The sequence below is a fragment of the Hippichthys cyanospilos genome, chromosome 14 (genome assembly GCF_059441005.1).
Source record: "Hippichthys cyanospilos isolate Australia breed blue-spotted pipefish chromosome 14, RoL_Hcya_1.0, whole genome shotgun sequence".
NCBI classification, from domain to species: Eukaryota; Metazoa; Chordata; class Actinopteri; order Syngnathiformes; family Syngnathidae; genus Hippichthys; species Hippichthys cyanospilos.
Genome location: NC_142382.1, coordinates 17,098,834 through 17,126,334, shown reverse-complemented (window position 1 = coordinate 17,126,334; position 27,501 = coordinate 17,098,834). Strand labels below are relative to the sequence as shown.

The 27,501-nt window shown below is 39.4% G+C and overlaps 2 protein-coding genes across 5 annotated transcripts in view; one reads left to right on the top strand and one right to left on the bottom strand.

Annotated features, from left to right (window-relative positions):
- ralgapa1 (Ral GTPase activating protein catalytic subunit alpha 1) overlaps positions 1-22,211 on the top strand; it is an 80,803-nt gene extending 58,592 nt beyond the window's left edge. For 2 of the 4 annotated variants that reach the window (XM_088432854.1, XM_088432851.1), the window contains exons 45-47: positions 13,741-13,865; positions 18,114-18,222; positions 19,962-22,211. In XM_088432854.1, the coding sequence (XP_088288980.1) occupies positions 13,741-13,865; positions 18,114-18,222; positions 19,962-20,049 (322 nt within the window). In that variant the 3' untranslated portion in view covers positions 20,050-22,211. The remainder of the gene's footprint in view (positions 1-13,740; positions 13,866-18,113; positions 18,223-19,961) is intronic. The other 2 variants (XM_088432855.1, XM_088432852.1) reach the window with 1 other exon arrangement.
- A 15-nt stretch (positions 22,212-22,226) lies between these two features.
- insm2 (insulinoma-associated 2) lies at positions 22,227-25,276 on the bottom strand. The gene has a single exon (XM_088432856.1). The coding sequence runs from the start codon at positions 25,235-25,237 to the stop codon at positions 23,651-23,653; it is 1,587 nt and encodes a 528-aa protein (XP_088288982.1). The 5' UTR covers positions 25,238-25,276; the 3' UTR covers positions 22,227-23,650.
- Between the last annotated feature and the right edge of the window lie 2,225 nt (positions 25,277-27,501).

Genomic DNA, 27,501 nt, shown 5'->3' with positions numbered 1-27,501 from the left:
GCTGCTGAAAGAGTAAAACTAAATTGTGTGATGGTGAAAGTTTTATCCATGGATGTGTGAAGAATGGAGGCATTGGGGTAAATTATGAAGAATCTGTTTTGCCAACTAGTGAGGACTAATTTAGAGATAATGAGGCTCAGTTAGGGGCTTTAGCTCATGTCTTACGTCTCTGTTATATTGTGTGCGGGTGAGTAAATGTGCATGCACCATAGCACATCTTTGTAGCAGTTAACATGTGTGGCTTGATGTCCTTGTACTGTATGACATGTTTGTGTAAAGCCTACATGTACATCCATCCATACCATGTGTATGAGTGTAAGTGATGTCAGGTTACACACTGGTTTTGAGATGTTTGTGTGTCTCTTGGTTTCCTGGTGAGTATTGATTGGTGCCAGCAGCAGGTCGATGACTCTGACAGCCTGAATTACAGTAATCAGTCATTATTGACTCTCAGTCTCTCTACTGCACACACGTCTTTCTTCCTCAGTGTGTCTACATCTGTCACTTCTTTCTTGCCTTTTCTCACTCAACACCTCTATGTGTGTCGTCCTCATCGTTTTTTGCGCACCTCTACATTTTGTCATTTCTCATCTCAAGATGATAAATGCCTCTCTGTCTGGGCTTGAAAGGAGCTGCTTGGAAGTGGGCACTAATGTCCACCCGGACCCAAAGATGAACATTGGTGATCAAACCCGTTATGACTTCAACACAAGAATCCTTGAACAGTATGGATGATAATTGATTTACAAAAAGCTTACAGATCATTTGAACTCTGATTTCATTATTGTCATGAATGGCTTGTGGTAACAACTGGAGTTAAATCAATCCCTGTTTTTTGTCTTCTCTGCTTTCCGCTTGTGCGTTGTCCTGTTATGTCTTTTCTGTCTTTTGTTTGATGGTATCTACTTATTGCCTTTATCTTATTCAATTGTTTTTCTTCTTCCATTGTTATTCACTGACCGAAAGTGACAGAAGCTTTGGTGGCTTAATCTTTTAACTTTTTTTTTCCATAAATGAATGAACAGAAGTTTTTGAATGAATCAGACATAAGAATAATGTCTGAGATACAGTATGTGGACTATTCCAGATATCAGATTAGATTCGTATTGATTACTTTTATCCAAAAGACCCTTAGTGGGTGAGTCTGCATATTTTCAGCAGCAATAGTGGGTACAAAAAAATATAGAAAAAAAAATGCATTCGACAGAAAGAGCACACAGAATACTATGTACTACATGGTACTTGCTTTTGCTTCCAATTCGCCATTTACACCATTCTGGTGTAAATGCTGTTAGACACAACTCCTGGAAACAGCAGCAATCTTGACTCCTGTAAATCTCTCTCATGCTGGGTTAGCGCTGCTAGCTCGTCCATCTTATTGGTGAAAGCGCTAATGTTACGCATGATAGCAGATGGGAGTACGCGTTGATATAATCTCCTCCTTAATCGATGCTTTGTCCTGGCACAACATCTCCATCTCTTCCTCCTCAGGGCGTGGGAAATTTCAGGTCGTGCTCCTTGAGCACAGAGTGTTAATAGTAGATCCAGAGAAATGAGAATTGAATCAATCAATATTCACAATACCCTTTTATAAACCTCATAGCTTAATGATCGAGTCTTAATTCTACTGAAATTGTTGTAAAAAGATAATTAATAAATAATGTACATAAAAACAATTTGGAATATTAATAAAATTATGGCCTCAAATAAAGTCAACAACTAAAGCTTTGATATGAAACAGGACATTATTTGTGGCAGTGATCTACAGTATTGTGCACTGTCCTTGGTGTTGGTCTTCCCTCGATTGAGTGCTCTTATGCAGTATATTTCTGATTTATTGCTGCATCGTGACATCGGTTATCGACTCTTAAGAGCCTGGCATACAAAGAAATACAGGAAGGGGGTTGACAAGAAGAGTTTTGAAAAGAGTTTTGGCAGGTCTGAAAGTGTCAGTGGTTTACTGCACCCACCAAACCCTTGTTTTTTGTTTTGCATTTTGTCTCTTGGCCCTCAGGGCAGTCCATCTGCCTTCCAACTCCCTCTGATCGTTCATTCACCATGACCACAGCCATCCAAAAGCACACTTGTACTCATAGTGCCAAGTTGCCAGGGCAGCTGTGTTGTGCAGACAGGGCCTTCAAGGCCTCCTCTGCTGGCCCAAACATTATCCGAGGAACCGGCCTACATTAACAACTTACATGAAATTGTAATGATAAATTTTCCAACACTTTTGTTGTCATTTTATAGGGTGTCTCTTAGCTACCAAGCTTCCACTCCTTTGAGGATTTTTTTTTTTGTCCAATCAAATACCAGGTTTATGTATTTTCCATTTTCCATGTAAATGCAATGTGCCCAACAGCTTCTGAGTCTTTTTGTGCTTGTTTGAAACACCAAAGCTTTGAAATGTGTAAATTGTGCAAATAGTGTGCTGCTATGTGGACATTATCAGGATAGGTCAACCAACACAGTTGCTAGCTGGTTTGTTTTAACCCGGAAATTGTGTTTGGACATTTTTTGAGCAGCTATAGCTAGCTAACAAAAATGGGTAGAAGTAAAGAAAGGATGTCTGCATGAACATCTTTGTTTAGTATGATCCTTTCTTTTTTAATTGGGTATGAACCTTTTGATTTAAAGTGCTTGTTTTTTTGTCACATTACTAAATAAATATTGATTTTGAGTTACTATATTCTAGTGTTGTAGTTTGGAGATGTTTTGTGGTGCTGTAGGCCTATTAGAAAAATAAAGGCAATTGTGTTTCGTGCTGTAGAAACACTCTGTGACATGCCTCTGTCACTTCTTTAGAGACACACATAGTTATGTAACATTATTTTACATGGTGAAAGTAACTTGAGTCACCACTGAATTCCCGGGTCGGAAACTTATCACCTCCAACAGAATCTTCCCCAGTTATTTATTTGCATGTGATAGGTGTTGGAGTGTGGGTTAAAGAGCAAGCTGTGGCCATTCTCCATCTGGTCCGAGATGATTATGCTTCTGGGGGAACAATGCTGGAGAGATGCTAAGCTGCTACACACACAGAAACACAAAGACACACACATACCCATCCTAACTGATTTTAGCAAGAGTATGTTTGCATGGCTGAATATTCAAATATATGTCATCTGTCCATTTATGTTGTATTTCACCATGTTCATGTTAAATGTTCATGTGTAGCTGCTTCAGGCTTTCAGGATTAGTTCTATTGTGTGAGTGGGTGAACGTGTGTGTGCATGTAGTTGTTGATTGGCAGGGATAGCTGTAATGTGGCTGGGGTCAGCATATGGCTCAGTGTGATAGCACAGTTGTTTGTGTGTGTTGTCTGTGCATGTATGTGTCACCACAGTTCCCTCTCTGTCACACCGTGTTCCCAGTGAAATGATGGCAGCTTTGGGCATGTAGTGCTATTATCCCCCATATCCACACACATATACGCACGTACACACAAACACCAACAGCAGCCAAACGCTAGCGGACTGCCTGGCTTCTCTTTGCCAGCTCTCTCAATTGAGCCCATTGTCCCAGTAAGACTACAATCTGCAGCATGTGACAAGAAGAGTGTCCCTCACAATGGTAGAAAGGTGAGGGCACAACCTCACAAATTGCACACACTTTGTTGTTGCTGATGCTAAAATCGGGTCATACTGTCCTTAACCTCATGATGTCCGATACACTCATAACCATAGTATCCTCTTGGTTTGGGCCGAGATCCTATTTTGTCTTATGGCGCCATGAAACATAGTAGTTTAAAAGAAAAGGTCTTAGTTTGCTTCACTGCTTTTGTTTGTCTCTTTTTCATTTCAAAGTCAACATACTGGCTGTATAATATGGCAAAGATGGCATGTCCACAACATGTATACAGCTATGTTGAGATATATATTTTCTTCATCCAATTTCTGAAGAAAAAATCTCAGTCCAAGACCATGTTCGCTAGAATAATGACTTTTCACACATTCAAAGAAATTCCGTCACCAACAGGTGGTGCCAGCGGTGGGCTTGTGGGAGACTCCTTTGTTATCATTTTAAATTAAACTTGATTTGGCGTGTTAAGACCTGTTTGCAATGCGATCTTGTTTTACCAGAATACGAAAAAAAAATCATTTTCCCAATCAAACCAAATGTAAACAAAAACAACTTAAAGGGGCACTGAGTAAGATTTGACAGTTTTTCATTATGAACTGCAGGAGGTGCTGCATTTACCCATGTCCGTAGCTATAACAATCATGGCAGCCTCCGGAGAAGTGCCATCCCCTATGTATTATAATTTAATGATAACTAGACCTACGGTTATAGTTAAAACATACTGTTGGTCATTAAGAACACTTTTATATGCAAGTTTTTGAAATTTGTAATAATTTATTTTATTCCTTTTTAATGAAAAACTGTCTAAATCTTACATAGTGTCCCTTTAAATAGTGTGCTATACAAATCAGCATAAATCAAGCTTTTTTCCTTTGTTCTGCATTGAAAATTGTTTCTACAGCAATCTCAAACAAAATTATGTATGTAATCAATACCTTACTCTCACTCACGGAACGCAGATTAAGTTAAAAAAAATAGGCAGTCCAAATGAGTTTTAAGGTTCAATGAAATGAGCATAGTTCTGTGTGCAAATGCAAAATTTGCCGGGGGGTGATCGGTTAATTGAGACAGGAAATGAAAACAAACAGCGTGAGAACAGGTCAAAGCTATCTCTTCCATTCCTCTCTCTGTTTGTGTGCATGTTGTGTGTGCATGTGTTTTCAACGTTCATTTATCAATAAGATTAAGGTGTAATTTGATGATCAGTCTTTAAATAAGACCATCAGAAATCATATCAGAATTATTGTTATTTTGCATCTTGAGATTATCAGTATTATAACAAAATTGTTGAAAAACATTCAACAGATTCATTGATCCATTTTACATGCAAAAAAACAAAAAAAATCAAGTTAGCAACCTTATGTATTTTTTGCATATTCTATGTGCATTGTGATCTGGTTCTCTGCATGCAGGGTAGTTCGTTTTAAATCTGTAGGAGAAGCCAAAATACAATTACTACATAACAACACTAAATAAAGTAGTAAAGTGTAAGATCTTACATGGTAAATTAGAAAAATTATCAAGGACAATCAGTTAAACTTAAAGATCCCTTTTAAATGGTGAACATCCTCGCTCACCCCTAACCTAATGTATTATTATACTTTTATAATTAGTTTGCATTCATTTACATTATAAAATACTCTGGTAGTGTCTGTAACATAATTCTCATAATGTTATGACCTGAGATACAGTGTATGGCTAGACCTGTGGCATGGTAATCGTGTAGTGAAAAGTAAGATTAAAATCTTTAGATATCCTGCATGTTCCATGTTTTACTGTATTTGTTTGCCTAATTCACTAAATGTCAGAGTCCTGTAATGACTGTGCCCACACGCATCTTGTACCGGTGAGCTGCGAGTGCAGACCCATGAGTTGAGGCCATCAGTGGCTTGATTAAGCTTTTGCAAGAGCAAAAGCCTCTGAGCCTCTGAGCGATAAACACAGCTGATTCACCCCTTGTTTACATGAGCGGCAGACAATGTACAAAATAGAAAATACTTTGTGACTGTGTTCATGAATTTGAATTTATGCAAGAAGGTGAAAGGGGGGCTCAAAGGACATGAGCTCTAATACTTATTATGTTCCTGACAGGGGCATTTTAGACATTGAATGTAATCATTTGGAAGGCTGGTCAAACTATTATGTGTTTGGATTTGGAAACAACAGTTTGAATTGACGGGTGGCCGAGTGGTTAGCACGAATGCCACAGCTCTGAGGTCGCAGTGTTTCCATGTAAATGCAACGATTCTAGCTCCGACCCTGCTGTTTGGAGTGTGTATGTTCTTCCTGAGGTCGCAGGTCCGATTCTCGGTCCAGCTTTGCTGTGTCTTCCTGTGCCCATGTGGTTTTTCTCCGGATACTCCAGTTTGTTCCACAGTACCCAAAAAAATATGCATGTTAGGTACATTGGACACTCCAAATTTCCTTTAGGTTTGTTTGTGAGTGTGAATGGTTGTTTGTCTGTGTGCGCCCTGCGATTGGCTGGCAACCAACTCAGGATGTACCCATTTTATGGCCCGGAGAAAGCTAAGATGAAAATGGATGGACGTGTGGATAAATCTGAATTGGAAATGCGGAAAAAGAAATTATGTTTCAAGATCTAAACTTGACAAGCAATGTTTCAACTAACATTAAAAACGTTAGTGCCATAACACTGACATTAACTGATGGTGCACTTGTCATTTTAAGACTGGAGCTACACAGATTTTAATGTTAGTCTGCTTGCTGAGTTGTACTTTCCAATTGGCAATGCTCAACATAAATTTCAAAGAGTATTGAAAGAGAACAAAAGAAAACCAAATAAAAGAGCATAACCCAAACGATTAGCTAAATATTTGCTCGCAATCTTGCAAAGTATGTCTTGGCCAAATAATGGAGACAAAGCTGATAAAGTGTATTCTATAAGCAAGTTGTCAAGGATTTGTGTGTTGACGGCTTTGTACGCAGAGGACATCATTTGCGGCGTGGTTTAAAGGGTTCAAGCCAAGTCAGATTCATTAGATGAATAGATACCAATACGGATTCAGAGATATCCGATATCCATCCTCAGGCACTTCTAAGAAACTGCAAAGGGAAGCGCTATCGTCTAGCGTAGTGATTCTGTATAGGGAGCCAAACAAAAACGCGTCCGCTTGCATTTAGGAGAATGTGTGACACATTAGCAAAAAACTAAATTTAAGTTAAAAAAAAAAAAACACAGGCATGCAAATATACCTTGAAAATAGCCAAAAATATGCAAATATATTGTCAAATGTGAAAATGTTGCTGTTTATGTTCACATGAAAACTCTTATTTTGCCATCAAAAAGACATTTTCATTGTTTTTGGTCATGTTTTATCAAAGGGGGGAACTGTTCAGATGTTTCAGTTACCATCAAACCAAAAAATATTAGAGTCACTGTCGTGTAGAAAACACATCTTTTTACAAAGCTCATTTTCTCATTTTGTCCAAAATGAATGTCACTCAAATGACCTATTTTCAAACAGTGACAACTAAAGAACAGAAAAAGGTACTTACTTTCTTTTTCTGGATAGAATAATGGAACCCAATCTTTCATATGATTTAGATAGACATAGCAAAGATTTTTTTTCTCTCGTTCTTGAAAGAAGAGTGGAAGTGCTGGAAATTCGTTGGCACTCTAGGGGTTGCCTTTTCGGATAACGCTTGGCACTGAAAGCGTTTAAATGCAGCTCTGTGTTTGCCGTGATTTTTTTTTTCCTAAAGACTAACAGCACACATTTAGCCCATCCATCGGTGATGCTTTCATTGCATTATTGTAATTTCATAAAATTAAAAAAACAACAAAAAAACTTTAGTGATACTAATATTGCTACTGGTTAAATTCTCTATCCAATTTGTAGGACTTGTTTGAGTCTTACCAAAAATCCAAAGAAAAAAGCACGTGACATTTTTTACAAGATTTGCTGGGTTTCTGTTTGACACGTTGTAACAGTAAGTAAATTGTCACACTTATCACTAATGTTTGTATAATAAGATTGTATTGGTTTGTATGTGCGTTTGGCAAATGTCTCTTGGCGTCTGCAGATAAGGATCCGAGCCATCTCTTTAATTAAAAAGAATTAAAGTCATAGTCTTTGTGAAGTTCGCCAGCATTTGCACTGCGTGTTTCAGTGAAATATAATTTGTAATTGCAATCTGGTGAGCTCACACGGCAAAGGGGTAATGAATGTATCATTTACTTTTTCCTCTATGGCCTCAATTTCTGCATTGAGTTAACCAACAGCTTGATTGGGGTAAATATTTTAGTGTTTGTGCTTAAGTGTCCCCCTTGATGCGAGTTGTGCATAAGGCCAACCCATTTCCGTCGACACACACACACTCACACACACACGTAATGAAATCACAGAACCCTCCATATCATTGCTATCACAGAAAGATATAAACCCATTAGCGTGTTCCTTTGGGCAGGAACACACACACATGTACACATAGGTTTATCATTACACGCTGTAAAGCTTTTCCAATTGTATTATCCCTCTGATGTGCTTCTCTCTGTTGTCTGTTCCAATGCCTCGGGTGGGGAGTACAGATAGGGTGGTGGTGGTGCGTGAGATGCTGAGTGAGATACCAGCGTTTCTTTCACGGAAGCAGTTTAACCTAACCGTAAGGGGCAAAGATTATATTGTTGCATTTTGATCGTTGCTAAAATGGGCGACTTAAGTTAGTCACTGGGATCTCTTGATCCTTCCTGATCAGTGATTTCTCATAATCCAAATTGTTTGTCTTTGGGGATTTCACTTTTCAAGGTTTTTGTTCAACTGTAGCAAACTGTGTTTTTTCGATCCGACATTTCATGACGAGTCATTTTGAACATTTTTTTTTTCCGCCGAGCTCCACTCTGCTAGTTGAGAGGAGTCAAAGATTATTGATCTGCTCTGAGTAGACTCCTAGGCGTTGTCAATAAAGCAGTTAGTTGGCTGTTTGCACAATGTCCATATATGTCAGAGATAGTCAGGTGCTTTCATTGTGTTTATTGGCATTCCAGTCACTCTCACATTTTCTGAACATTTGATCAGACGACTGCACATTCTACGGATATCCAGTATATACGCTGATACGGCTGTAGTCAAGATAAGCTTTACATAACAGTACACTTATCCCCAAAGCACTTACTCTTATAGTTATATTGAACAACTAGGATGGCTGCGTATGCGTGCGTTAAAACATTGTCTATATGTGATAGTCAAAACTTGTAAGGAAATGTAAGGGAATTTAAAATTATTCGTCTGCAAAGCTTTATTAAGTCCACCAAGAGCAGGCAAGCTTTTAACAAGATTGTATGCTAAATTACACATCGCAGTTTAATATAAGATCATAATTTTATTTATTTACCTTTAATTGATTTTGTTTCAAATAGAACTATATTGTAGCCAAGGAGGCTGCGTTGGAGCAGTTCATCCACACAGAAGCTCAGACCAATGAGGAGTCGGACACATGACTCAGCAATGTCACATTTATTCCTCTTGCAAACTTCACTGCCAAACTTGGCAACTCCAGAGAACTCAACCGAACGGTTTCTCAATGTCCTCCTTTTCTCACGGTGATTGCCTCATAACTCAACGCACGCCGCAATCGCCCGCCAATACAACGTAAACAAGTCAAATACGCGTCCCCCTCATAGGACCCGTTTAGCTGCCCAGAAATATGCCTGCGACAACCAGTGCACAAAAATGGACATCCCCACAGCATACACACGCACGAAAGAAAACTACTCCATACACTCTCAATTTAGCGACAAGGAATTTACAACAGAATATGAATGAAATAAACTGACAAAAACGTATTAAAATGAAAAAATACATACTATAACACTGTGTAACCAAATGGATTGAATATGACACAAAGAGAACAGAATGTGGACAATAGTTATATCTATATATATTTAGGAAAAATAAATCAAAAATGAAATTGACTTTTATTATAATTATGATAGTGATGTCAGGTGGTGTTAGGCAATCAGAGAAGGCCATGCTGGCTCTGACAGCCCACCACTGGGATATATACATATATGATTGCTTTCTTTAACAGGATATCACATTTAGTCAAAGTTAAACTTCACAAACTTGAAGTTTTTTTTTTTGTCTCCAAAGAGACAAATAGAGGAGGTCACCAAAATGTTAACAAATTGCCAGAAAGACACATGTCATGTGTATATATAATGATTAATCAAGCTATTATGGGCAGAATTAACTCCTTTGACACAGTACATTGCATGTGTAGCCACATTCCTATTCCAGCACACATACACCCTGCAGTGGTGGGCCAAGCTCGTAATGTGCTAACAAGCCCTCTCTTTGGCCCGCTCGCCTTCACTCTCACTCTGTCACAAGTGATCACAGGAGTCGAACACCACCACAATGAGCTGCACTGCAGGAGAGAGGTGGGAAGAAAAAGGGTAAAATGGATAGACACGGAATTGTCACTCTTTTCACTCATGGAAACCTCACCAAAGAAAATGAGTTTCTGACTGGACACAAAAAAAGCATTTTATCTGCCTCTCTCGCCTCTAACATCTACCTTTCTATGCTCCCAATTTCTCTTTTCTCCCGCATGTGCCTCTCCCATCATTCAACCCCCTTTCTGTCTACTCCTGGGAAAAGAGATATTTTCCTACTAATGACTAAAAGAGGCCTTCTCAAAATCAATTACACTCTATTTTATAGTGGTCGCTGTCATTTGGGTTGAAAATGGGGGAGCTGGACAGTAGATGTGTTTAAATAATCATATAATAGCCTATTATTTTTATCTCATGGATTTCTACTTTTATGACCATGGAAATCATTGTTTATACTGCCTTTTAATTAATGTGTTTAGTTAGCTGGTTTGGTTTCAGTGTGTAGTGTTGAGATATTCAGATGGCTGCTCCTGGTGCAACTGGTGTGTTGGACTCTATGATTGATAAGGTGAAGATAACCTAAAGATTTTTTTTTTTCCCCAAAGAATGCGTCCAAGAATCGTCTGTCTCCGCACTGAGGGGAGCTGCTCTATGAGCACAACAACTTAGGGCCACAAATAGAATCCCATGTTGGGCAGATGACAGCAATAGATAACTGTGTGAAACATAAAGAGATGTCATTTTCTTCCTCCGTTGTGGTTGTAGCTTTAGGAGTAATTTTGCTTCATTTCTGAAGGAACAAAAGAACTGTGATGTAAACTATGGATAAAATTTACACACACGTGATAGTGACAGCCCTACATCTGACAATTTAACAGGGTGTGGTTTCATTGTATTCAACTGACAGTCATACAGTGTTTAACAATGATGAGGATGTCTTTTTTTAATTATTTTAAAGGGAAATTGTATATCTTTTTTCTTTTTTAAGCATTCATATTTGGCAGTTTTGTTAACAACACCCTTCTCTGTGGTGTGTCAAATTTAGGAGACTCTTAATTTTAATAGTGGCAAGTCTGTTGGCTCCCAGTCAACATACGTTAGAATAGAATACAACAGAATAGAATGCTTGTATTATCAATGTAGGGTATGTATACAATGAAATTGGGAAATTGAATGTGATTGGTTCCTTCTGAGCTTAGCCACATCCAATAATAAGGATTTGCCCATTTGTGCAAACAATTGATCCAAATAAACAAATGGAAAGATTTATCTTGTTCTAATTTCTAAACCCCAAAAGCCTGGAAAGGATGTGGTGACTTTTTATAGATCATTTATTGGTGCTGATATTCAACATTTTGATGAATATTGTATTGACTTTTATATCTGATTGCTGATAAATGTATTAATACAGGGAACAGTTTGTTTTTTTGTTTTTTTTTTGGGGGGGGTCATAAACTAGTGATATTTTAACACTTCAGTAGTAGTGAGACATCTGTATGTAATATATACATAAATACACACACTGCTTATACTTTCTTTTTCCTTCTTTTCTCTTCATCCTTGATGTATTTCTCTTTCCTCTTTTGCCCCAGCTCGGTATGTCTCCCCGCTTTGAAAGAGTCATGTTATTGTTATGATGATTGTCTCTAACTGGATCTGTTACAATTAGACCTGAATCCCTCTGCTTTTGAGGCCCTTTCTAACCCAATAGAAAACCCATGGGCACTATTGTAAATGGCTCACTGGCCATTCACTATCTCACACAGAGGAACAAACGCAGATTTCATTTTGGAGATTCATTGGCCTGCCCGCATCTCCACTCAAATTAGGACACATACACTTACATATACACATATTGCTGTTCACAATGGATCTCATCATATTTAGTTGTATAACACTCACACACACATGCGTACCTCTCATTGAAAATAATTTGTTATTGGAGCTGGGAAAGTAAATGGTAATACTATAGGGAGATGTGAGTGTGTGCTTGACATGACTGTAACAGCTGCGCCTGGATGTCATTATAGTTAGATGTATGACTGGGACTGAGGACAAGAGCGTAAATGTCATTCTATCAATGAGGTTATCGCTAATAGATGGACAGTTGAAGTCCTGGTTTCCATTTACTCTGCTTTCAGCTGAGTCCCCACGCCGCCTTTGCAGTCCATGGCTGAAGGCTGTAATACAAGTGATAAATTGTTTTGAGAATGGTTCACCTTTTTCTGCAGCCACATCATCCCATTCTTTTTCTCTATCTAATATGGATTCATACAGGAAACCATTTACAGTGACTAAAGATATCCACGTTTTTTTTATTTCAATCATCAGTAAAGGTAGTGTGAAACAAGTTCTTTTAACCCATGCAGCTTCATGTTGCGTTATGATTCAAAAACACACATTTTCAATTACATTTAAGATTTTCTTTTTTTTTTCACATCCAGAGCATCTTACATCCATCCTAGTCCCAAGGTGATCAATACAACTTAAAAATCTACCCTATTAGTTTATTACCCAAATCTCATTCAATCCTTTAGTATGGGAAGAAGTCTCTATTTACAGTAAAGTACATTCAGTTGACCACCATTTGGTTACACGAGCTGGTGATTTGTGAAACGTACAGGGTGATTGAACAGTAACTCCCTATATTAAAATAGGTATGATTGTTGCAATAGTTTTCTAGATTTTTGTGTATGTTCCATGATGTATGGCTATTGGACTATTAAATATATGTTCTTGGTTTCATTTCAGATTAATTATTTTTTTCGAAAAATTTGAAAGCCTACAAAAACGACTGGATATCTGACTCCACGGGAACATGTCCAGCTTCCACAAATATCGGCCACAGATCCCGTGGTGATAAAGTTTGCAAGTCAAATCTTAATTTTCTTTGTGTCAACTTGAACTTGTCTTCCTTTAATGGTCTTCCTCTATATTTGCACTTGAACAACGGAACCCCAAATTTGCGATATGCCACTAGCTGGCTATATTGCTGTAAGGCAGTGCTTCTCAATTATATTTTGTCTCGACCCCTCCCCATCCCCCTCTCGACGGGCTGACTATAAATTAGATTATTATCTATGAAAATTGTATAAGTATATCTAAACCCGTATCCTTTTTAACATTAACAAAAGAAAAAATCAATATAAATCAACTTTCAACAACTGTTAATTATTTTTTAAAGTGTTTATACAGGTTGCAAAATAGTCAAAAATAGAAGAGAAAAAAGTGCATCAAAGTTCCTGAAAGAAAAAAAAAAGACGAACATTCTTATTTTTTTGCAATTACACTTCACATAACGAAAACAAAAACTTTTCCATAGGGTCATTCACGCCTCCCCTGGCATTACTTAATCCTCCCTGAAGGAGGCCCGCCCCACTATTTGAGAAGCACTGCCGTCTGGTCAGGAGTCCAGCTACTTTTTTCAGCTTTCAAATTTCAAACAAAAATAGAAGAAATACTGGGGGAAAAAAACAAACATAGATTTCGTTTTCATACGTGTCTGTTATGCAACACACAAAAACAGTGAGAAACAAACACATAAGTATTTTAAAAGAGGGCCTTCTCAAACCCTGTATACAAAACAATAAAAAAAAACGTTGTTTTATATTTATCAAGTATATATAGAAGGCTTTTCAGCCAATGCAACATTCCAATATGCTTCAAACCTAGTAATAATCAGTGCCACATCATATAGACCGGTGTGTCATCAATGGGTTGCTAAAACGGCGATTTACCAACTTCCCTTTCGCTAGTCTTCAGTATATGCATCTCCATTTGGATTTCACCTTGACATGTGACATCAGCTATGAAGAACGTGCTCGATACTTGGAAACCATTGTGCAACACCATCAGGAGCCAACCACATTTGAGGATTATGCTGCTCGCGTCTACAGTCCAGCTCCTTGCACTCATCTACCCACAGACACAGGTATGACAGTCACAGAGACAGTTTTTTTACCGCAACTTTCACATGAAGCAAGAAGGGAGAAAAAAAAACTAATTTAACAATGACTAATTAAATTCAATTGTTGACGTCTCAATCACAGCACCTAGCTTAAGTCATAAGTATTTATAAGGGATGCACCAAATTTTCGGCCACCAAAAAAATTCATTTGAAACAATATATCTGAAAAAGGATGCGGTAATGATGCAAAACCCGCTGCCGGCAACCCTCCGTCTGAATTTTATATGTGCTCACAGAAGAAAGAAAAAGAGAGAGTCATCACTTGGTAGGCAACTACTGCAAAGCTTTTCAGTCGGTCATAAAAGAGCACTGCCCAGCTTTTACTTTTTTCCACGGGCTACGGGCGAGCTAAAAGATACCTACCAATGTCAAAAAATACCTCTCAAATGTCAATAGCATGTTGCATAGGCCGACTTCAAAATAAACGCACCAAAAAAGGGTTGACCATGCAATTGCTATAATTTGCTTGGACTTGGCCTTGGTTGCAGAGTGGCTAGCTTGAGTCCTTGCGGCTCTTTTTATTGCCATCACATCACAGAGCTACCAACATCAACAAACTGCCATTAAAAAAATATATCAGTTTGAATCTCAAATTAAGAATGTTAGCAGGTTACATTGTCATCGTATGATACAGAGCAAAGTCTCCAGCATTGTCACTTGCTGCTAACTGTATTTGTGGCGCACAGCCAAGCGTTTCTGTTTTTCGGATTCTGCCATACATTTTCATTTTGGTGCATCATTACTAGATTTATGTCCTGATTTGTGCCATGTTTGCAGTTTTTTTTTTAGCACACACACAGGTAACCTCATTTAACATATAATGTTGTCTAAATAAATGAGATCACATTGCACATTTTAAATGACACATGCCTAAAAATAGAGTTTTACGAAAGCCCTCTGTTTGCAAGGACAATTACAAACGTTTGCATATTAAGAAGGGCAAAATCCATAGAAACTTAGAAATTGATTTATTTAAATATCTGTTCCTTATGGACATGCTGCAACATGCAGCACACAGTCACCTCTGTCTAATTCAGGCTCTCTTCCAAATAACTGTTCTTGGCATGTAAGTTGGCATCTGATTAACTGCCATACTCATGGGAAGTGCACGTAATGTACGCCTCTCATACAGTATGTGTCCCACGAAGGCACATCCTAAGCCAGTCTTCTGTTATGAGCCTGGTTAAATGTCAATTAAAATGGCGTGCAATCATGTGACTCATAGACAATATAATCCTTTAAATTTGCAGTCATTTGCAATTGTGTTACATTCAGTACGCTGTACATTTTCTTTACATCAAGGTTATATAAAAAAAAAATGTAATAACCAATATGAACAATATCTAGCGGTGCTTTTGTTTTTGTGTTGTCATTCAGATTTGTGTATAATTGTTGGTCCTGTCATACTTGCTCATCTCACCAGCTGTTGCGGCTTATTATATTAATAATATTAATAACTACTTTGAGGCTGAACGACATGCAGAATGACTGGAATAAGCTCCATGCTGGGGTGGGATGTACTCACACTAGAACATTTGTGACATGCTTGAAGTACATTGTCGCTTCAAAGCTAAAGTCGGTTCCGCTGCAGCCTATCCCAGCTAACTTAGAGCGAGAGGCAAGATACACCTTGGACTGGTCGCCAGCCAATGTCAGGACAGATTTGGACAAACAATCATTCATACCTAGGCACAATTTATAGTCCTAAATTAACCTAAAATGCAAACTCCACACTGGAAGGCCTGACCTGAGATTTGATTCAGTCACTGTAATGATATTGTAACTTGCCAACAATGAACACTGGCACTGTGCATCATCGAAATAAATATTACTACTTCTACTACTAGAAATATGTACACACCTTCACTCTGAACAAGTTGCACAGTTAGCAGAAAACATTGGTTCTGTAGCGGCTGGTCAACTTTGCACCTTATATGATAAATACGATACAGTGATTCCCAACCAGCTTGCCATATTCTGGTGTGCTGTGGAATATTAATCAATTTTGCAGAATCAAGCTGAAAATGATATTGTTTTTAAAAAATAATGTAACACTGTTCAACCATTTACAGTGTGGCTAGTGTTACAGTGTGGATAGTGTGAAAATTAAAAGCAGCTTTCGATTTAGAATGCAGAAGGCAGCTAATTAACCCGTGTATCCACGTTTAATGACACTTTTGTTTGGTCTGTACTATGAGAATTTCTTTCTGATGCAAAGTAAAAAATAATATCCCAAAACCAATCAATAATGTAAATAAAATGCAGTACCAAACTACAAAAAAGTGTGTACTGTACACACTTTTGCCTTTGAGTTTGTACACACTTTCTCATACAATACTATACAAGACCAGCATCTCCGTGAGGAGATGCTGCCCAATAGAAGTCCAGTGCATTGTATGGAGGCAATAAATACCCCTCAGGAGCACGCGTACGCACTACTGGGCGTACACTTCTTAATGGCTATTTTCTGGAGCATTTAAACATCAGTAAACCCACATCAGCAATTAAATCTTATCACAATACATGATATTGTCAAATATATTAAGATTTGATGACTTTATGGCCCTTTCAAAGTCAGCCCAAGTTGGGCGATAATAAGGCCAGGTTCATAAAAGCTCAGGCAGAGAACAGCCAACTCTGACCAAGTTTAGAAAGTCAACAAATGGCATAGTGTGTGTACACCCTAAGGAGCAATCATGCTTGATGTGTTGTTCAGCTCCAAACACGTATTTCAGAGCACAGGTGACGTGATTGTACAACAAGATCATATAAAGTCCCATGATTTCTGGAAAGATTAGTTTTTCGTTCATCATTTCCTTTTACAGGCATCCCGTGCTTTGAAATATGTCCCTATGCCCTTTAACGCCCTTTTATAACAACGCTGTGATCAAACATTTCTTCTCGTTCTTTTTTTCCCTCCCCCCCCCTGGTTGATTTTTGTTGATCCTTATCTTCATTTGTTCTTTTTGTTTGGTTGCGCTTTTTCCATGTTTTCTTCTTCTGTTTCTCCCCCCTCCCCCATTCTTTAGATCGTATTGTGTCACTTGCCTATAGCTAAAAGGTAAGCCCGGTCAAATGAACAACAGTCTGATTGACTCTTCTCTTTCACAGTCCAGCCTCACTTGTTTCTTTTTTTTTTTTTGTCTGAATTTATTTATTATGTACCCGCCCTCGCCGTTGCTCTGCAATTTTCCACCTTTCCTACTCTTACAGGTCTGCATGTGTTTCTGGGAAGCCTGTATTGAGCGTTTCAGAAGGAATTGTCATTTTCAACCCAGCTTTTGACTGCAGTTTGTTGCAAAACACTCATTTATCCTTTTACACATAAATTCCAGCGTAATGTAATTACAGAAGCTCATCCTCCATCATCCCTGTTTGAAATTATCAGTCACCAAAGAAATAAACATTTCTACAATATCAAACTACATTCCTGCTTGGATGTGACATATCCTTCACTTTAACTCTGTGAGAACGTTTATACGTTTATTTCTTCAACCTGATCACTAACTCTGTAAATTGACTTGAACTCACTGACCTTGTGATACTTTGCCTCTAACCTCATGTCTGCTCCTCTTCTTCTGCTTTTGTAAAACCCCACACGCATACATGCACACATACACACCTAAAATCCACGCGTCTTTGTAGCTAAATGAAATGTAATGTAACTAAATTAGATCTATTTAAAATAAAAAAAAAACAGGCTGAATAAGTCTACATTTCAGTGTAAATGATGTTAGCAGTAATTTGTAGTAGGTTCCATCCAAAAATATTCTAAATGGTTTTCATGCCCCCAGATAATCAGTCTGGGAGTGTTTTTCCATCTTGTTTGTTTTTGTTTTATTCTTTTTGTCATTGTTTTACTTGACACGTTTTCATCTTTTGTTTCATCTTGCTTTTTCCATCTCTGCACCTTTTTTCCTTTCGTTTTCCTTTCTCTTCATCCATACCCTTGCCTTCCTCCTGTTGTTCGCTGCTTTTTCCTCTTCCCCTCCTTTCTGTTACCCCCTTTGCTTCTTCTCTCCCTCTCCATTCTGGTTTTGGTTTGCTTTACAACCTTGTGTTCCCTTCTTTCTTCGTTTACCCCTTTTCCCCAATTCTTTTGCTTCATCTCCCTCTTTACCTTTTGTTTGTTCTCCTTTGATTTCTTCTTTTCATTTTTGTCTTGTGAAATTCTTCCTTCTCCCGTATGGCTCAATTCAATCTCCTGCTCAGAGGAGCACAGCGCTCTGTGCCGTGTGGTCCCTAAACCACTGGATAGTTTTCGGCTCAGGGTGAAAGGCAAAGGTTTGAAGCAGAAAGTCCTTCATGCCAGCTGTGAATGGTATGACAGAAATAAAAGAATCACCTAAAAAAAACATTCAAAAGTTATGTTTTTCCACAGAACTGTCGTGTTTTGAAAAGTTGTTGTTGAAAAGTCGTGTTTTGATAAGGAAAACAGCACTCTATAAACGAAAATAGCACGATATTGTACTTAATAAAAAAGAAAGCAATTATGTAGGTAATGCCAACACAACTTTTTCTGGAGTGCATTCCTTGGCCACCTGGGGGCAGTAAAATACAATCATGAAAATACAAAGATGACTTTCAAAACTACAATGGTACCTCTACTTACAAACGGATCTTGTAACAGAAAATTCAGGTTACAAAACGCATCGGCAGAAAAATGTTGTCTCTACCAACGAGAGAAAATGTAAGATACAAAAGGCTAGCTCCGGCTAACATTGTAGATTGTAGAGAAGTATTGTCACATGTATAGCACGAAACCACACAGTGGAATGTACATATTCACATCAAAACACATATGTAACATACCACTTTGAGCTGTCATGTCTGACGTTCACATTGTTTGCACGTTATTAGCACTTTGACATCACATAGGAAGGACTTTTAAATCTTTCCTGGATCCTGGAAATGTAAAATAACCCTAATATAACCATAACCCTAATACAAATTGTCCCAAAAAGGTGTCTCTGCATTCATCACAACACACCAGTGCCATCTCAAGGCAAACAAGTGAACTGCATCCATTTTGTGTACTGCTACAATTAAAATGATTAATTAAAAGGGTTTGAGAGCATATTTGTATTATTATTAAGGGTTTAGGAGAATTTGGGGGGGCTTGGAACGTCTGTGGCTCTACTTATGAAAGATTCACGTGACGAAATTACTTTCGGAATATATTTATTTTGTAAGTAGAAGTACCGCTGCATTATAAGTAAGGCTGTCCTGATTGCACTTTTTCAGCACGGCGTCCAAGTCTGAGTCTCTAGTTTTTAAGTATCTGCTGATAGTTAGTCCCAATCCGAAACCACGACAATTTAAAAAAAAAAAAAAAAAACATGCAAATTACCTACAATACTGGAGATGTACATACAAACATGTAAATAAAGTATATACATTTCAATGCTATTATAAATATTTATATTTACGGTACTTGAGTCAATCCTCAAGCAGTGCCAATTGCTTTCAGATTTGGCGTTCTATCGTGATTCTTTTTCTTGCTTTCTCTTTTTTTCATTCTCTAAATTTGATGAACACATTGAAAAACTCGCTATCTAAAAGTTGTTTGGTTGTTTCGAATCCACATACTGTGTTTACAAATCGCAGTGAAAGAAATTGACAAAAAATCAGACCAGCGACAGTTTAATAGTAAACTCAGGTATTGCATTTTACACTGTATTTTTATGCAGAAAAGAATGGTTTCAAAAACAAATGAGTAACAGATAGAATAACATTTTCAAACGCGAGTCTCAAACATACACACATACAAGGTCATTTTCAAGTGTGGGCTCTTCAACTAGTGCTTCATTGTGTGTTTGTCAGTTTCAAAATAACATTTGTATTTCATAGAATTAGTCCTGAAAAGAAATATCGTTAGCTGGCTTTTGGCCTGTGTTTGTGTGCGTGTGTGTGTGTATACATGGCACGAAGGGTAACTTTTTTCAATCCCGTCATCATCTTCACCCTCCTCCATCTTCATCTCCCCCGTCACCCATCGCCTCGCCTCTCCTCCCACACCCTCACCATATCGCCCTGCGTCCTCCTCCCCCTCCCCCACAGGCTCCTGCCTCGAGATTCTTCGGTCAGAAAGTCCGGCACTTGGGGAGGCCGGGAGCGACTCGGCCTCCCCCATGTCTCCTCGAACTAGCAAGACGCGCATGTCCATGAAGCTTCGACGTTCCTCCGGATCGGCCAATAAGACTTGACATGGCACACGCATATCGTATCCCGTCTGCTCTGGACCTGAACCCCATTGATACAGGACTTCAAATGAAACAAATAATACGATATTGTTGTGTCAAAATTGTCAAAAATGTCGCAGTCATATGCTCTGTGCTACTATATTTAATGGAATATACTATACTGTAACTATATATATATATATATATATATATATATATATATATATATATATATATTTATATATATATATATTCATACACACATACTCACCTGTTCCTCTCAGCTTTTAGGAGACTTATTGTTCATGAGATCTTCGTTCTTGAATGATATCATGAGAAATACTGTATAGTTGTATTATTTTAGTGGAAAGTTGCATGATATAATTCTATTTTTGTTTTACCATGCAGCGTTGCATCTCTAAAGTTAAAGAGGTTTCTAACGTGACCTCAAAAAATGTAAATAGAAATGAAAACGGTTTGCCATCATTAGAGGTCTCGCTCGCTCCGAAAACCAAATAATTGTGTAAGTTGAACATATGAGTTGTTGGTTTGATTTTTGCTGTAAAATATGGACAAGCACTGATGTTTGTTAAGTTTTTCTTTTTCTTCCATTCAGTTATGTGGTAGTCTATTTTTTTATTCCTTGATCCTGGAAAGGCTTTAGTCACCCTCATCGTTCAAGAAAACAGAACCACTGCTTTATTATTTTCTTTGCACCACTCACTATAAATGCGTACATTAGATATTTTAATATTTATAGTGCGGGAAGCGTGAGTGATATGCTGTTACTTGGCAATAGCTGCGAAAACCAAATGCAGATTCATACTACAATATTTCATATTTCAAGGCTCCTTCTTTTCTAAGTAGAAAACACTTCCGTTAGGAATGGAATATAAATGGCAATGAAAGTACAATACGGCTCTACAATTTTAATTATTATTGCTGTTGTATAGTATGGATTAAAGTGCTTGAGTATCACTGCTGTGGATCACTGGCTAACCTCGCTAAACACAAACTAGAAGTGCCTTAAAATAAATTGAAAATCTTTCCAGTGAATCTTTCCAGGAAATAGCCCTGGTTGTGCTTCCTAAAATCACTTCAATTACGGATACAATTTCTTTTGATTTGCATTGCACGATCAAGTACCTTGTTGGTATTTACTTTTTGTTTTCATGCGGTTAAATAAGTGTTTCACTGCTTTTTGCTGCTGTTTGTTGTTGTTTGCTCAAGCATTGAATAATTCATTTCAGAACAAATGTATATACAACTTGTTACACGAAAAAAATATTCTGTGGTTAGGAAAAAATAATTCTTGATTTTTGTTTTGTTTTTGTCATTGCTTTTCTGTTAAAGTTGTTCACATGCTTCAGCACTCGTTTACTATCCGCTTAGATTCTTCAAACCTTACAACCTTACATTTCTCATAACCGGTGGCTCCCATCACATGACACAAACCACAATACTTTTAATCCCCCCCCCTCCCCCCCATCTTTATAGAAAGCTGTCAATTTCATTATGTCTGTGACATTAGGGCCAAACTGCACTAAAATCAAATGTAGTATGAACTTTTTCCCTTTTTTTTTTTAAATCTGCTGTGCTGAAGATCTGCATCTTTTGTGGCTGCTGACTTGATTGAGTTTGTTCTTACAAGAAAGAAAGAACTTTTTTTTAACAAAAATAATCCTTTAGTGCACATTTTGGTTATTCAAAACTTATGTCGACATAAACTTGTCTGAACTAATCCTGACATGTCTACATTGAGCATTACGCTCTTGCTGTTACAGAAACATTTCACTTTAAATGTGCATCTTTGTGTGTGACTTTGGAATATGACCTTGGATACGTATGTGAGAGGTTAACTTTGACAAAATGGTCACAACTTGAGAAGTTTGCTGCTTATTTTTCATGTTGGAACACTGCCTGTGTACTGTATGTAAAAGGCAATTCACATAGGCTACTGCATGATGCCAGACCAGTACAATAAATGCATGTGTTGATCAAGTAAACAGCTCTTCACAAATGCTTCACAAAATTTTAGGTCAAAGTGTAAGCTTGTGTAACATCTACAGTAAACACACGCACAAAAACAGCATGGATTTGTTGAGAATAAACTGTTCATAATCAGTCACTGTTGTGTGGTACATTGCTTAAAAACGACACAGAATCCACATTCAGCTTGGATATTTATTGACACATTAAGCATATTAAAATATAAGCGTTGCATTAAACCACGTAGATATTGGGCATCCAAAAATGCTTTCAGCAGATTTTTCAACGGTAGTTTATAACCCTTAAAGACTTTTTACTATAGGACTAACGGTGTTTATTTTTCATTTCCGTATAAAAATATTTGATGCCTCAGTCAATTGGCACATTGAATATAAAATATGCCTTTTATATTATGGCAAGTAAGTGGTTATTTTCACCCTAGGGTTTGTACTGTGTGCATTTTGAAAACTTTGTGGACTGTCATTAAATATTGTGTGAATGACGCAAAACAAGTAAAACCTCAGTAGGATATCTGTTGTCTGATGTGGCCAATTTAACAGAGCAAGTGCATAACCAAACAATGTGCCAAAACAAATTCAGTGACTTGGAAGCATCTTCAAATAACAGATTTCAACAACTCCCGTCCCCCCAAAAAATCTAAAAAAATAAATAAAACAAGTTGGGTAATTACAAAATATCTTTAATTGAATCATGCTGAAGATTGGCTCGACCAATTACCAATAAAACAATCGGAGTTTGCATAACTAATTTGTACAACTTAAAAATGAGCGCATACTCAGCAAATTGTTTTGAAGCAAACCACTTTCTTTGCTATGCTAACATTGTTGCAGAAAATTGCTAATTTCTTTTCTAAAGTTGTTTGCACTTAAATTGCCGTTTTACCTCAAAATACAAGTTGTTTGTGATTTGTTTTTGTTCTTTACAGTGAGGTTTCTATTTTATTTATCGTAATGGATGGTTAACACATTGATTTTATTTTCCTTTGAATTTCGACATGAATTCAAGTTTATGTTCGCAGTGAATGCTTTTCGAAGGTTTCAGCACCGCGGATAGTTCGCCACTCATCATACCGACGGAAGCGTTTTTTTACGGTTTTGAAATAATAACGGTCGCAGGACAAAACATTACGCACGCTTAGATCATTTCAAAATACAGCTGTATCCATCTTTTTATATTTACCATCAGTTCGGTTATTATCAGTGTTTATTCGACAACTAAAGTGTTTCTGAATGTGATTGTGGGCTTCGCTATAGGTCGTAATTCTTTCTGCTATTTCGGTGAACCACTTTTCGCTGCCAGATTGGGGCAAAATAATTCACCCAGTTTCAAATATATGATGTTTTTCATTCCTCTGTTTTATATTTCTAGGCCTACGAGTGTGAATGGGGAAACCCCCGTACAAATATTTAGCCTCGTAGTTATAATTTTATTTTATTTTATTTATTTTTGTCATTTTGCTATGTCATTAGGTTTGTAATAGAGTCAGTCACGGGCCCGATGAGTGGACTTAAATGTGAAGTCCGGTCATGGCTGTATGGAAGCAGAAAGTCGGGCGTCTCAGTGTGTGACGGCCATGTGCATGATAACATGCATATTGTCCCCGGGATGAGACTTGTTCATGTGCCTCGCGAGACCCGGAGAGCTGAGGAAGGTGGCCGGACAGTGTTTGCACGCGAGCAGCTGCTGCTCGCAACCCCTGCTCACTCCGTAACAATGTCCGCCGCCTCCCACCAGCAGCTCGTCCCTCACGGCGTGCCACACGTGGTGCTTATCTCGGATATCAGCCGAGGGGAAACGCGCGCCGCACAGGTGACACGCGAACACGGCCTGGCGGCTCGAAGTCGGCGGCGGCGACGGCCCGGCTTCCATCTCGTGCGCCGCCATGTGCTTCTTCAGGTAAGCCTGCCGGCGAAACTTCTTGCCGCAGTAGCGACAGTCGTACAGCGCCGCGTCTTCCTCGTCGTCGTCGTCGTCCTGGACGAAGGCGAGAGGTTCGTAAGAGTTGCCGTGGAACATAAGCAGGCCCGGCTGGGGGCTGTCGTGAGGGTAAAGAGGCGAGGAGGAGTCGGGAACTGTCCCCGCGGAACTGTCCCGCGTCGCCTGGTGCTGATTGACACACAGCAAGTCGTTCTCCTTGCCGTCCGCGTCGAGTTTTTTGGCCGCGGGAGCCGGGCCTCTGGCCGGGTTGGTCCCCGCCGGACGCGGCTTGTGCCAGCGGCGGTGCGAAGCGAGGTTGGCGGGACAGCTGAAAACTTTGTCGCATTCGGGACAGCGGTACTCCACGCGTACAATGCGGGAGCACTTGTGCTGGGCGAGAGATAGCGGGTCGGCGTACTGCTCCTTACAAAGCTGGCAGATGAACTCCCCCAGCGGCTGATTTGCGGACGACTTGTCGCGGTGTTGCCGCCTCGCTGCTTCCGGGCTCTCCTTTTTGATGCGCAGCCCTAAAACCGGAGAGGTGGTGACTTCGTCCTCGAACGTAAGCTTTCGGTTCACTTTGGCTTTGGGTCTGTGGGGTCGAGTCGACTCCGGGAAGGTGCGTTTTCTCACAGCTGTCTGGTGATGGTGGTTGATTAGCGGCGGGAAGAGGCGCGCCATGTCCGTGTCGTATTTCGGAGTGGGGCCGAAGGGAGAAAAGTGTGTGTTGGCGACTGCCACTCTCATCGGCGGTGGCTTTAAGCTCGCCAAAAACGGCAGCTCGGCCTCAGGGGTTGAGGCCAAGCTCGTCTCGGTAAACAACGCCGCCTTTTCGCCCTCATCACGCGGCTCAAAAAGTCCGGCGCACTGGGCTTCTATTGGTGGAGGCGGGGGTGGGAGGAAGCACGAAAAGTCCCCCACGGGAGTCGCAGTGTCCACTTCGGAATCCGGCAACTGCGCGCTTCGGTCCGCTTCCGCCTCTAGAGCGGACTCCACGTGAAGGTTCCACACCTCCGTCACACCCGCGGAGTCCTCGCGGGGCGCCGGCGGGGGCGCGACGTCGGGGCTCTGGACGCCCCGCACGTGGTTCTCCTGTGGCTGGAGCTCGCTTACAGCCACTGCGCGGGGGGTTTTGTCATCTTCACATGTGGCAGGTTTGTTGCTTTTTCGCGCTCGATACGACGCCGAACATCGCCGGGTCCTCTTCACCAAGAATCCTCGAGGCATGCTGACGACGATGATGATGTTGGTGGTGGTGATGATGCTCAAGGCACCACCAGGCGGGAAAGTGCGTGGTCTGAAGCCACTTTCAAGTAGGGCTTGGATGCGGGGGACACGGGAGGAGGTGAAGGGGAGGGTCGGGTGCGATTGGAGCACGATGCTTGCCCCCCCCCTTTTTTTTTCTTTATAGAAAAAGAAATATAAGCAGTCGTTTTCCTTGTCGAGGATGTAGCCTATCGGTAATTTGGCAGCCTATTATCCTCCTACCGATAAACAATGGAAAGGTTTTTTTTTTCATTTGGTTTAAGTGAAATACATAAACCATGTATGATTGCACCAATTCTTGGCACTTTGCAAGTTTTTGCAAAAGGTGGTCTTTTTTTAGTTCATCTACCATTCCGTGGTATTTCTTTGTCTAGAAATAGTCCATATATTGTTCCATATCCAGTTCTTTAGTTTATATTTTTTCTAAATGATAAAACAGAAAAAACATTCAGTGTTTTTTTTCCGATGAATGCAAATTGCACTTTACAAATTTTTTTACAGCAATCTGTGCGCTGCACTTAAAACAACAGCACATCTAATGTTTATATTGTGTGCTGCTCCCTTCAGCCAAGTAGCTAATACTCCAATGTTTCACAAGATGGAAAAAAAGAGGAATCTTCATCCGTTCTTTTTTGCACTAGCTCCCTATCCTGCATGTTTTAAATGTTCCCCTGACCAAGACACCAGATTCAATTGATCAAGAATTTTATTTGGTTCCTGCAGAGCTTGTTGATGATCTCGCCATTTCAATCAGTTGTGTTGGAGGGGGAAGCTATCTAAATCATAAATCCTAGCAGCCTTCAAGAAGAGGAGGTTGACATCCATGCAGCCAGTGCTCTGGATCCTCTCTTCTTTTGTTCATTCCACAAGTTTTCAAAGGTGTTGCCGTTTTCATTGTTATTTAAGGCACTGTGTCTGGTACAATTTCAAATTAATACAATTTTCAAATTAAGAGCTAAATAATTGGAACATGAATCAGCATATTTGTAAATTGTTAAACCAAAAATGCCTCGCACTGGTTAAGAGTTACAGTACTTGGCTGGAAAAAAAAAAATCACATTGAAAAAAGGTTGAATACCAAGCATGTTTTGGTCGTTTTTCTCTGAAATACACCATTCACATGATTACCTCATTATCAGCAAGCTGTGCAGGAGCTTGAAAATGATCCTATTAATTTGAATCAGATGTATTTGAGAAAGAAACATTGAAAACCTGCATGATACAGCGATGAGGGCAAAAAGGCAGCGTTGTTCACTGGCTCTTGAGGACTCAACAAGCAAGGTTTTTTGTTTGTTTGGATTCCAAACAAACAAAAAAAACCCCACCTTGCTTGTTGAGTCATTTCCTTCTACCTGTGCTGGACAATCTTATTTCTTACAATTGGCTCTCTCAGCCACTCGTGTCTTGTTAGTTTCCTGCTTTCTTTTAGTCTTTCATACGCTGTAGCATCACTCATATTGATGTGTTTTCTAGTGTTGTTACTTTTTATTAGTCTTTTAAGGACTTTGGTGATGTAGAAAATGTTTCCGACAGTATCCTTCCCTTGCAAGTGTTTTTGTAGTTTATATTCAGTATGCCTTGGATCTGCCTTGCTTTTCTAGGGAGGCATCCCTCCTTTGGGTTCACAACCAAGCACTTCTGTGATAGAGCGATGTGACCAAAAAGAGACCCGCAAGACCAGAAGCATAAACCCTTTCCCATTCTCATTAATAAAGTGCACCTTGAATCTTAAATTCTTACCAAATTCTGGCAATATGTGCCCCATCCATTTCTGTTTTGGTGGCACAGCTGCCACCCATTCCTGTTCCGGTGGTGCATGTCCTGTGGCTGCATCCCATCCCTGTCCTGGTGTGTATGTCCTGCGCCTGCCTCTTGTTTCTGACCTGATGATGCATGTCCTGCAGGTGATTCTCGTTTGTCCCGACAGTGCATGTCCTGCAGATCCCTCTCGTTTATCTTGACAGTGCATGTCCTACTGCTGCCTCCTATGACAGAGCAGTGCACGTCCTGTGGCTGCCACCAGTCCCTGTTCAGGCAGTGAACATCCTGCAGCAGCTGCTCACTCCTTTGTCGGCTTTATATGTCCTGCGTCTGCTTACTGTTCTTGTCCTGAGGACGCACGTTCTGTGGCTGCATTATTTTCCTGTCCTGTCTGTTTTGTGGCCATACGTCCCTGTTCCAGACGTGTTCTGGAAGCGCACATCCTGTAGCTACCACCCTTTCCT

What these genes read in the sequence shown, in the direction of transcription:
- insm2 (XM_088432856.1), bottom strand. Translation starts at nt 25,237, where the DNA reads ATGCCTCGAGGATTCTTGGTGAAGAGGACCCGGCGATGTTCGGCGTCG.